The sequence below is a fragment of the Rhinopithecus roxellana genome, chromosome 9, assembly GCF_007565055.1.
Source record: "Rhinopithecus roxellana isolate Shanxi Qingling chromosome 9, ASM756505v1, whole genome shotgun sequence".
Lineage (NCBI taxonomy): Eukaryota > Metazoa > Chordata > Mammalia > Primates > Cercopithecidae > Rhinopithecus > Rhinopithecus roxellana.
Window position 1 is genome coordinate 91,618,012 of NC_044557.1, and position 13,019 is coordinate 91,631,030.

Sequence of the window (13,019 nt, forward strand, 5' to 3'; positions counted from 1 at the left end):
AGAGTCTTAAGTATTTTAGCTATAACTTGGAGAAACTCAGCTCATGGGCTGTAGCCAAATGTAACTCGTGTCTAATGCAGGTAGGAGAGAATCTGGTCCCTGACTCTTGCCCGTGATGACTTGAGCAAGTTGCTTTTCCTCTTTCAGCCTCAGTTTCCTCAGCCGTGGACCGGGGATTGCAAACCCTTTTCTGCCTAAGTCACTGGGTCATTGTAGGAGTAGCAGGAAGCACACTGGAAACAAGTTGGCCTCCTATAAAGAAGAATGTATTACTCTAATCACTTCTTGTTCGGGAAGCGTTTTGGGTTCCTAAGAATAGAGCGTTTCCTGGAAAAAACAATATTGATTGGCAGTATCTGTGAGAGATTTTCATTGATGAAGCAATGTTCTGCTTTGTTACATTTTGATTTCGTGTGTTGTTGGTAGAAAAGAATTCTCTTAGGTTGTTACCTCCGTGTTAGTTCACGGAGAAAGTCTTTCTGTGAATCCAGGGAGGGTCTTGCTCCGGGGACTCCAGTGCCTTCCAAGGGCTCCACCTTCACGCCAGCAAGGCCGGGTTGGCCTATTACCTTTCCTCCTTATTTCTGGTAGGAGAGTTTTACTGTAAAGAGGAGAGAAATGGGGTGGGAGAGTGGGGATCAGGAGATTTTTTTTTTTTTCCTTTTTTTCTGAGACGGAGTCTCGCTCTGTCACCCAGGCTGGAGTGCAGTGGCGCGATCTCGGCTCACTGAAAGATCCGCCTCCCAAGTTCACGTCATTCTCCTGCCTCAGCCTCCTGAGTAGCTGGGACTACAGGTGCCCGCCACCATGCCCAGCTAATTTTTTGTATTTTTAGTAGAGACAGGGTTTCACCGTGTTAGCCAGGGTGGTCTCAAACTTCTGACCTCGTGATCCACCTGGCTCGAACTCACAAAGTGCTAGGATTAGAGGCGTGAGCCACCGTGCCCAGCCGATGTTTTCGTTTTGAGATGGGAGAATAAGAGTATGCTTATAGGCCAGGGGAAAGATCTAGTACAGAGGGAAGAATTGATGACCTGGAGAATGATCGTCAGAGAGGGTGGGTTCTGCACACACAAGCCATCGCGCACCCTTTGTCTAGTAACCTTCCCACGCAGGGCTGTGGGAACATCTTCCTGGGTGCAGGCAATCAACGATGCACTATCTTTAGAGAATTTGAAAGTAATGATCACATAATTGAAGTGTTAGTCTGCTTTTAGTATCTCCATGAACCAGCAATTCCAGACAATATCAGAGATATGATAGCCCTGCTCTGGGATGGGCCACTGCCCTCACCCGCACACCTAGTGTCCCCCTCACTATGCCCACATTCACGCCAGCAGGAGCAAGGTGGGGAGACAGCTGAAGATGCAGGCGGGCTGAAAGGGGTGGCAGGGGTAGTTGTTTTCTGGATGCTTCCAGTGAGATATGAAGCAAGGTCAGCTGTTGAGAGTGAGGAGCGAGGAGGATGAGATACTTGCTCACCATCACCAGGGAGCACAGAGCTCGTATGATTGCCATGTATTTGTCCAGCATTGCTAGGCAGTAAATGGTGCAGAAGTTGCATGTGACTTCCAGGCAGCGTTGAGAGTCCCCAGGAGGCTGGTGAGGGGGATTCTGAGGGGAGCCGGGTGTGGATTGCCAGCTGTCCAGATGCTGGACGAGGGCACACCATGGGTGCAGAGTTGTGCCGAGTCAGTGTTGTGCTTTCTGAGTGCCCGCTGGATTCTTGCTGCTGAATAGGCATGTTCTATCCCTAAAGTTCCTATGGATTCCAGCAACTGACAGATGACTGCTTCTCTGAGGTCCCCAGCTTTCCAGCATTTAGGGATGAGTTGGGAATTTAACCTGGACCTTTTGGCTCCAGAGCCGTTGTCCTTTTCAGTGGACAGAGCCACTTCCTTTCAGTCTAAGTATAATACTACAAAGATCTGGCTTTTAATTGTTATTGTATCCTGAATTTAATATTTTATTATATATCTTTATTTTATCAGTCTAAAAAGTGAGTGTTTGATTTCCCTCATTATATCTCCCTGCCTTATCATAATGAGATGAACATAATGAACTATTGGTAAGTTTTTTGAATAATGAGAATGCTTTAAATAGGAATTCAGTGGCTTTAAAGAGGCAACAACTTCCCATCGTTTGATTGAAAGGTGCTTGCCTCTTGAGAAATGCTATTGTGGTCAGTTTTTCCTTGCACCTAATTTGAGAGAGTCTAGCAAGACTCTTTAATTGCCATCAGTGTACAGTTCATTCATTTGAGGGGTAGGATTTAGTTTTTCAAGTTGCATGTTTGTTTTTTACTTGGCTGTACTTATCCCAGAATCTGGGCTGATGAGTAGATTTGGGTAGCGAGGAGGTTTGTATTAGACACTATCCAGAAGGACTGAGAGTTGAGATACTGAATAAAGAACTTTCTGGCCCCAGGAATTCCCTGAAGATGAAAGTGAGTGGCCTGCCGTGGAGGTGACTGCCAGAGGGACACAGTCTGGTAGAGGCTGGTGATGGCTCAGAAGGGCAGCCTTTGGTATTTTCTTTGGCAATTGGAAGTAATAATTGTTTATATGGAGATGAAATAACATATTTTCCTTTTTTTTTCCTTACAGAAAACACGGCCATCTTTATGTGTAAATGTTGTAACCTTTTCTCACCAAATCAGTCGGAACTCCTCTCCCACGTTTCCGAGAAGCACATGGAAGAAGGGGTTAATGTGGATGAGATTATTATTCCCCTGAGGCCTCTAAGTACACCTGAACCCCCCAACTCAAGCAAAGCCGGAGATGGTAAGGGGACTGGAGGGCGGGGCAGGATACCTTCTGACACAGCTGTTGTCCTCCAGTGTCTGGTTGGCGAATGAATGAATGAATGAGTGAAAGGAAGTGGCAGTGTTCAACAGTGTGAAAGACGTGAGCTCATTGTCAGACAAGTGTGAGTTTAACCCAGCCCTAGCACCTACTGGCTGCATTACCTGAAGCCAATGATGTTACTTCTCAAAGCCTCACTTTGCTTCTCCTGACAAATGAAGAGAAATATGCTGGTTACAAGAGAGTCTGTGAGGATGAAGTTAAAGAATACACGTACAGGACCTAAGATGATGCCTGGCACACAGAACATGATAAAGGGAAGCTGTTGTTCTAACATACATGATTAATAAATAAGTCTGTATAATCTTACCGCATTTTCCAATTCTTCCTGTAAACCTGGAACAAGGATTCAAATTGCAAAGCTTTGATTTGCACTGAATCCTGAATCCTTTGGGTTCATAGTCAATGTGCAAAGTGAGATGCATCTTATCTGTAGTGTCCAGACATCTATCACTGAGTGGGTTATCAGATGCAGCAGGTGCATGGATCAGAGAAACCATCCAGGCACTGTAATTAGGTCCCCACAGACAAAAAAAAAAAAAAAAAAACAAAACATATAGCACATGAGGAACTGCTGCAAAGATCCTCACAAAACCCTAAGATAAAGGACAGCAGCTGGGCACCTGTGCAGAAGCCCAATACATAGCAGTCAGTGTCCCATTGCAGGGTTCATCAGCCACACTAATAATCCAGTGGCTCTTTCCTGGGAATATTCAGACTGGCATTTCTAAATAGGCTGGCTATTGATCATCTGTCGGACACCATTAACAAGGAGAGATTCCAGACAAAAAATGTTTTGGTTAATAAGTCCCTCTGGTCATTCCCAGGGTTCTCAGAGAAACATGCCTGACAGAAGATTAAGTTTTTGGGAAGTTAGGAAGTTCTGAAAGTTACTGTTAGTGGCATAAAGTGAAAAACGAAAAAGATGCAGCTAGTGGTGGGTGAATAAGGAGCAGCAGTTAGTATTTGTTACTTCTGTCATCACCATCAGCTAATAGCGTGTGTGTCCATGGCGTGCTCAGCCCCTCACAGGCCTTGTGAGTGGACCTGTCCTCTCCCCATTTAGAGGAAGCAGGAGTGAGGAGGAAAGTTAGATGGAATTGCGTCTCAACCAGTAGCACACACTTGAGACCCTTTGCTTTGGGGTAGAGGAGGAAAGTTTGCATGGGGCACTGAGAGTCAGAACCTGCTTGGTGCCTGGGGCCTCGCAGTTCAGTGCCCTCCCTCTGCCCACCCAGCCTGTGTGAGTCCTGACCCCTGGCCAGAAGCTTTGTGACACCCACACTCTCCATGGCCCACTTCCCTGCTGAGCAGTCAGTGCCTTGCTTTCCAAAGAGTATAGCTTCACAGAGAGGGCTTTAGTCAAGAACTGTGTACATCTGTGTACCTGCCTCTGGGGTTGAATGTATATGGACTCAGAAAAATGGATAATGTCTCTTGTCCAATTCATATGGCAGATAGAAGCCATGTGGATCAACGTGGAAAGAACTTCTAGATTGGCTCTTGCAAAGCTTTTAGTTCTTTGCTTATTAAGATTCTCTTCTTTCTAAATGAGATGTGAATAAGAGAGAAATTTTAATTTTTAATTTTTTCATTTTCTTTTTGAGACTGAGTCTCACTCTGTTGCCCAGGCTTGAATGCAGTGGGGTGACACTGTTGCCTAGGCTTGAATGCAGTGGGGTGACACTGTTGCCTAGGCTTGAATGCAGTGGGGTGACACTGTTGCCTAGGCTTGAATGCAGTGGGGTGACACTGTTGCCTAGGCTTGAATGCAGTGGCGTGATCTTGGCTCACTGCCACCTCTGCCTTTTGGGCTCAAGTGTTCCTCTTACCTCAGCCACCTGAGTAGCTGGGACTACAGGCGCCTGCCACTACACCCAGCTTATTTTTGTATTTTTTATAGACACAGGGTTTCACCATGTTGCTCAGGCTGGCCTCAAACTCCTAGATTCAAGCAATCCACCCACCTAGGCCTCCCAGAATGCTGGGATTACAGGCGTGAGCCACCATGCCCCGCCTTTCATTTCTTTTATAAATAGGAAATGAATAAATGCTGAAAAAAGTAGAATTCACAGAATTATGAGTGTCGGTGTTGTAAGGTGCATTTTCCGACTTCCACCCTTCCACGCCTAACCAGTGTTAGTGAGAGACAGTGCCATTCTTGTAGGAGCTGGCCCTGAGCTCCTGCCCCTTCATGGAGGTTCACCTCCCTCTCAACCATCCCCCACGCCCCTCTCCTCCTCTCAACCATCCCCCATGCCCCTCTCCTCCCTCTCAACCATCCCCCATGCCCCTCTCCTCCCTCTCATCACTGATCTACAGCCACGGGCCCCCGGCTGCTAGTGGAGGAGCAACTGAATGCAAATGCCACCCCTGCCTGGGAAGCCCCTTGTAGGTGTTCTTGCTGGTTCACTCATGCATGTGGCTGGGACTCACTCAGCTTGGAGTCACCCTGAGGAACACTTCTCTGGGCCCAGGTGGGGCTGCAGGACTTTTCTCTGGGCTCCCAGAACCCCACAACTAGACTTGTTTCAGTTCTGTCTCACCTGGGTGTGCTTTCATTTGTCTCTGTGTTTCTCTTGCTTGTCGGGAAATGTCCCAAAGAAGGGATTTGGGCTGTTCAGCTCTTAGCCTGTGGTCCTGGCATGGGGCCTGACACAGGGTACAGCCGCTTCCCTGTGTGTCCAGTGAATGCATTATCTTTTGTTGTCCTTGCTTTCTTGCCTTGGGCCTTGCTGCCCTTCCCTGTCCCAGCTGTCACTCTTTGCTCAAGAAAATTCAGTGACTTTCCCCACCCAAAGCAGGGCTGCCCAAACTCATTTGACCTGGGGACCCTTCTGACTAGCATAAGACCCCTGACTTCTATGGAGTGCCATTGGCAGCATGGGTTCACTGGCGGGGCCCTTCTCTTGGCACTGTAGGCTCCTTCTACAGCCGAACAGCTGGAGGTCCTCTAGGCCCCCGGCTCCTCTGTGGTGTTGCAGATGAACCCACACTTATAAAACTTCCCTTAACTCCTCCAGGTGGACTTTGGTGCTTCTCTTGGGCAATTACACTTTTCCTTTTACTTTTTTTCCCTCCCAGTTATAAGAGTAATTTTTTTTTTTTTTCTGAGTTGGAGTTTTGCTTTTGTCACCCAGGCTGGAGTACAATGGCGCGATCTTGGCTCACTGTAACCTCCGCCTCCCGGGTTCAAGTGATTTTCCTGCCTCGACCTCCCAAGTAGCTGGGATTACAGGTGCCCATCACCACACCCAGCTAATTTTTGTATTTTTAGTAGAGATGGGTTTGCCATGTTGGCCAGGCTGGTCTCGAACTCCTGACTTCAGGTGATCCACTTGCCTCAGCCTCTCAAAGTACTGATATTATAGGCATGAGCCCCCATGCCTGACCCTGAAATCTTGCTGTAAAAGAAAATTAAAGCAATACAACATGGGGAAAGCACGTTTTTCTAACTGCCTTCCAAGTTCTAGAAATAATGGTGCTAACAAGTGTGCTTCCAGACCTTTTTCTCTTCATATGTAAACATAAATACACTGTTTGTTATTGCTTTGTTATTTATAAGAAACAAAAATGGGATCATAATATATGTTCTGCAGTCTTCAAAAAATGTCAGCAGTATATATTGGGTATTTCTGCATTTCGGTTCCGACATGTCTCCTAATTTCTTTTTTTAGTTTTATTGAGGTACAATTGACAAATAAAAAGTGTATGTATTTATGGTGTATACATGATTTTTTGATATACATATACATTGTGAAGTCACAGCCAACTTAACTCATGTATTTATTACCCCATGTAGTTAACTTTTTTATGTGTGTGTATGTATTGTGAGAAGATCTGTTCTTTTTCGGCTGTGTGTGATGGCTTACTCCTGTAATCCTAGCATGTTGAGAGGTTGAGGGAGGAGGATCACTTGAGCCCAGGAGTTTGAGACCAGCCTGGGCAACGTAATGGGACTCTGTCTCTACAAAAACAAAACAAAACAAAACGGAGCAAAATTGCCAGATATAGCACATATGCCTGTAGTCCCAGCTACTCGGGAGGCTGAGCCAGGAGGTTGAGGCTGCATTGAACTGTGATTTGCACCACTGCACTCCAGCCTGGCTGATAGAGTGAGATCCTGTTTCAAAAATAAACAAATAAATAAATAAATACATAAATAAAAACCCACCAAAAACCCGACCTCCTCTTTTAGCAAATGTCAAGTACACAATACTGTATTATTTGTATGCCCTAATTTTTTTTTTACTGTCTGTATGGTATTTACTTCTATGGATAATGCATAATTTACTCAACCTTTCTTTTTTTTTTGATGACGTATGTTTTCTCTCTAATTTTGTGCTATTATAAATAATGTTACAATAAATGTTGTCACGAATATTATTGTACATTGTGCATTCAGGTTGGCTATATTCCTAGCAGAATTGCTTGTGTAGAGGATATACTCATTTAAGTTTGCTAGGTTTTATCAGAATGCTCTCTGGAAAGGTTTTATCCATTTATATTCTCACTAGGATCTAAGATCTTCTGTTTTTCCGTATCCACGTCAGCCCAAGGATATTATCTTATTGTAAAGAGTTTTTGCCAATTTGATAGATGAAAAATGGAGTATTATTTTAATTTGCGTTTTGCTGGTCACTAGTGAGGTTGACCATGTTTAATGTTTAATGGTTATTTACACATCTGTGGATTACTGTTCATATGAGTTGTCTGTGTTTTGTTTGCTCTTTATTGATTTGTAGGAGCTCTTTGTATAGAAAATATTACCGCTTGTCTTTAGAGAAACTGTATGTACTCATTTTAAATCTCACAATGCATGATAATGATTATTTTATACAGTAGGTGTTCATTTAGAGTTAGCTACATATTTACGACTCTCTGGCTCTTCAGTCCTTGGATCTCCATCCATTCCATCTCCATCCATGGATGAGTTTTTTTTCTGATATAGAATATACTTTAGATTTCTTTGTAAAGAAATCTGAATGGAGCTGCTGATCATGAGCTCTCCTGGTTATTGTTTATCTGATGTGGTCCTAATTAGTGTCTTTATTACTGTTATTTTGAGACGGAGTCTCACTCATTTGCCCAGGCTGGAGTGCAGTGGTGCGATCTTGACTCACTGCTACCTCCACCTCCTGGGTTCAAGCAATTTCTGGCTAATTTTTATATTTTTAGTAGAGACGGGGTTTTGCTGTGTTGGCCAGGCTGGTCTTGAACTCCTGACATCAAATGATCTGCCTGCCTCGGGCTCCCGAAGTGCTGGGATTACAGGCGTGAGCCACTGTGCCGAGCCTATTGTCTTTGTTTTTAATATATATTTTTCTTGGGGATAGAATTTTAGGTTGGCTTTTTTTTTTTTTTTCATTTCAGTACATTGCAAATATTATTTCATTGAATCCTGGCTTTTATTGTTGATAGAATGCCAGCTGTCAATCTGACTTTAAGTGCGTTTATTCCCTAGTCTCATTGTTTTTGGTTTTCTAAAGTTTTCCTGTGTTGCATCCAGGTAGGGTTAAATAAATGTTTACATTGATTTCGGTTGGTCTTCTTAAACCTATAGATTTATTATTTTTATAAATTTTAGAAAAATATAAACTGTTCTGCCTTCTGGTATTGCCTCTGCTTCATTATCTTTCTGTGACTTAAATGTTTATTAGTCCTTTTGTATACCTTTAACCTAACTTTTGTGTTTTCTTTGCTTTTATCTTGTGCTGCATTCTGGGTATTTACTTCTGATCCATTTTCCAGTTCACTATTTTTTTACCTGTTATTTTTAGATAAAATTCATATGAAATAAAATTTGCCATTTTAACAATTTTAAAATACAAAATTCAGTGGTTTTACTATGTTTACAAGATTGTACAGCTTCTACAACTACCTAATTCCAGAACATTTTCATTACTCCAAAAATAGCTCTGTACCAATTAAGCAGTCATTCAAGATACATCCATATTGTAGCATGTATCAGTGCTTCATTCTTTTCTTTTTATGGCTGAGTGATATTTCATTGTGTGTGTATACTACATATTATCTATCCATTCCTGTTTTGATAGACATTTGAGTTGTTTTCACTTTTAGGTGATTGAATAATGCTCCTATCAGCATTTGTTTACAAGTTTTCACATGAATATTTGTTTTCATTTCTCTTGGATATATGCCAAGGAGTGGGATTACTGGGTCATATGGCAATTGTATATTTAAGTTTTTCTAGGACTGTCAAACTTTTTTCAGTAGCGGGTGCACCATTTTACATTTCATTCAACAACATGTAAAGGATCCAGTTTCTCCACATCCTTGCCAACACTTGTTAATTTTCACATTTTGATTTGTACCCATCCCAGTGAATGTGAACTGGTATTTCATTGTGGTTTTGGTTTGCATTTTTGATGATTAATGATATTAAGCATTTAAATCTTTGATCCATTTTAAGTTAATTTTTGCATATGGTGTGAGGTAGGGTTCCAAATTTATTCTTTTGCATGTGGCTATCCAGTTGTCCCAACATCATTTGTTGACAAGACTATTCTTCTCCCATTGAGAGGTTTTGGCACCCTTGTCAAAAATCAATTGACTACAAATGTATGAGTTTAATTCTGGACTCTGAATTCTATTTCATTGATCAATATGTCTCTTCTAATGTCAGTACTATACTGTTTAGATGGCTGTAACTTTGTAGTAAGTTTTGAAATGGGGAAGTTTGAATCTTCCAACTTTGTTCTTCTTTATCAAGATTGTTTTGACTTTTCAGGGTCTTTTGCAATTCCACATGAATTTTAGGATCAGCTTGTCTGAGATTGCATTAGATCTGTATTAGTTCATTCTCACACTGCTATGAAGAAATACCCGAGTATTTTATAAAGAAAAGAGGTTTAGGCCGGGCGTGGTGCTTATGTTTGTAATCCCAGCACTTTGGGAAGCTGAGGTGGGCGGATCATGAGGTCAGGAGTTCGAGACCAGCCTGGCCAGTATGGTGACACCCTGCCTCTGCTAAAAATATAAAAATTAGCCGGGTGTGGTGGTGCGTGCCTGGAGTTCCAGCTTCTCGGGAGGCCAAGGCAGCCAAAGAATTGCTTCAACCTGGAAGGCGGAGGTTGCAGTGAGCTGAGATGGCACCACTGCACTCCAGCCTGGTTGACAGAGCAAGATTCTGTCTCAAAAAGAAAAAGAAAAAGAAAAGAAAAGAAAAGAAAAGCGGTTTAATTGACTCATAGTTCCTCATTGCTGAGGAGGCCTCAGGAAACTTAAGATCATGGTGGAAGGCAAAGGAGAAGCAAGCACCTTCTTTACAGGGCAGCAGGACAGGGTGAGTGCAAACAAGGGGAAATGCCAGAGACTTATAAACCCATCAGATCTTATGAGAACTCACTATCATGGGAACAGCATGGGGGAAACTGCCCCTATGATCCAATTACCTCCACCTGGTCCCACCCTTGACATGTTGAGATTATGGGGATTATAATTCAAGGTGAGATTTGGGTGGGGACACAGAGCCAAGCCATATCAAGATCCATTTAGAGACTACTGCCATCTTAACAATTTTAAACCTTCCAGTCCATGAACATGGAATATCATTCCATTTATTTAGGTCTTGCTGAATTTCTTTCAACAATGGGTTGTATTTTTCAACGTACAACTCTTAATACCTCCTTGATTACTTTAATTCCTAAGTATTTTATTCCTTTTATGCTACTGTAAATGGAACTGTTTTCATAATTTATTTTCAGATTGCTTATTGCTAGTTTATAAATACAACTCTTATTTGTTTATAGATATTTTATCCTGCAATTTTGCTGGACTTGTTTATTAGAGCTTGTGAACTTGTTTATTTTTTAAAAAAACTTTTAAAAACTTGTTTATTGGTTTTTTAGTGTATTCCTCAGGAGTCTATACATATAATCTTGTCATCTGTGACTAGAGATAATTTTACTTTTTCCTTTCTAATCTGGATTATTTGTATTTATTTTCTTGCCTAATTGCCCTGGCAAGAAACTCCAGTACAGGGTTGAGCAGAAATGATGAGTGGACATTCTTGTTCTGATACTATCTTAGAAAGAAAGCATCTAGTCTTTTACCATTAAGTATGATGGTGTGTGTGTGTGCGTGTGTGTGTGTGTGTGTGAGTGAGATAGATGTTCTTCATTAGGTTAAGGAAGTTCCTTTTATTCTTAGTTTATTGAGTGTTGTTTATTTTTTAAATCATAAAATGGTGTTGGATTTTGTGAGATGCTTTTTCTGAGTTTGTCGAGATGACCATGTGGTTTTTTTCTTATTTGTTGTATTAATATGGTATATTACACTGATATGTTTTTACATGCCAGGATGCATCACCCTTGTATTTTTGGGATAGATCTCATTTGGTCATGTTGCATAATCCTTTTGCTGTGCTGCTGGACTCAGCTTCCTAGTATTTTGTTAAATATATTTGCATTTATATTCATAGAGATATTGGTCTAGAGTCTTTGATGTCTTTGGTTTTGGTTTCAGGGTTATAGTGGCCTCATAGCATGACTTGAGAAGTGTTCCCTCCTCTTCTATTTTTTGGAAAAGTTTTTAAGTATTGGTGTTAATTCTTCTTTAAACATTTGATAGAATTCACCAATAAAACTGTTTAGTCCTGGGCTTTTTATTTTTTCACTGATTTAATCGCTTGTTATAGGTGTATGCATATTTGCTATTTTTGAATTAGGTTCAGTAGTTTGTCTTTCTAGGGAATTTTCCATTTCATCTAGGTTGTCTAATTTGTTGATGTATAATTGTTCTTAATACTCTTATTTTGATTTTTGTAAGGTTAAATGGTAATGTTCTCCCTTTCATTATTGATTTTTAGCAAATTAAGTCTTAGCTATTTTTCTTGGTAAGTTTAGCCAAAGGTTTTCCATTTTCTGTTTTCTTTGAAAAACATTGGTTTTGTTGATTTTTTCTTTTCTTTTTCTATATTTTATATAACCTCTTTCCATTCTAGGCATTATTATTTCTGTCCTTCTGCTTGTATTGGATTTAGCTTACTTCTGTTTTTTTTTTTCTTAAGTTGGAAAGGGTAGGCTATTGATTTGAGATATTTCTTGTATCTTTCAGATCCATCTCTCTCTTTCTTTCTTTCTTTCTCCAGCTTTATTAAGGTATACTTGACAAAATTGTATAAGTTTACAGTGATGATTTGTTATACATATATATTGTGAAATGATACCACAGTCAAGTTAGTTAACATATCTATTATCTCACATAGCTACCATTATATTTGTATATGTGTGGTGAAAACATTTAAGATATGTCTTAGCAAATTTTAAGTATACAGTAAAAGTATTGTCAGTTATAGTCACCATGCTTTACCTTAGATTCCCAGGATGCATTGAATCTATAGGTTGCTTTTGTTAGTATGAACATTTTAACAATATTAATTCTTCTGATCCATGAATGTGGGATATCTTTCCATTTATTTGTGTCGTCTTCAATTTCTTTCATTGATATAGTTTTTAGTATACAGATCTTTCACTTTGATTACATTTACTCCTAAGTATTTTTTTTGACGCTATTGTGAATGGGATCGTTTTCTTTTTCAGTTGTGTTTGTGTAGAAACAATAGATCTTTGTATGTTGATTTTGTGTCTTGTAACATTTGTAACTTTATACATTATCCAAAAGCTATTAGAAGTATAATCTTTAGGGCTTTCTATATCTAAGATTATGTCATCCACAAACGGAGACAGTTCTGCTCCTTCATTTTTACTTTGCATGCTTTGTATTTTTGCTTACCTAACTACTCTGGCTAGGACTTTGAATGCCAGGAAGAATGTAAGTGGTGAGAGTAGGCACCCTTGACTTATTCCTGATCTTAGAGGAGAGCTTTCAACTTTTCACGTTGTTATGTTAGCTGTGGCTCTGTCATTTGTTGAAGCATTTTCCTTTATTATGTTGTGGTACATTCCTTGTTATCTAATTTTTTGAGAGTTTTTGTCATGAAAGGTTGTTGAATTTTGTCAAACTTTTCCCCATACTTATTGAGATGATCATGTATGATTTTTGTCCTTAATTCTATAAATGTTATATATCACATTTATTTATTTGCATGTGTTGAACCAGCCTTGCATCTCAGCGATAACTCCCTCTGTGTCGTGGTGTGTAATATTTTTAATGTGCTGTTGAATTTGGCTT

The 13,019-nt window shown here is 40.6% G+C and overlaps 1 protein-coding gene across 2 annotated transcripts in view; it reads left to right on the top strand.

Annotated features, from left to right (window-relative positions):
- The window catches only part of ZFAT (zinc finger and AT-hook domain containing), a 239,570-nt gene that overhangs the window by 53,308 nt on the left and 173,243 nt on the right, over positions 1 to 13,019 (top strand). For both annotated transcript variants that reach the window (XR_004059297.1, XM_010380280.2), the window contains exon 2: positions 2,607 to 2,783. Coding sequence is in view for 1 of the 2 variants with exons in the window: in XM_010380280.2 (XP_010378582.1) it covers positions 2,607 to 2,783 (177 nt within the window). In the remaining variant the exon portion in view is untranslated. The remainder of the gene's footprint in view (positions 1 to 2,606; positions 2,784 to 13,019) is intronic.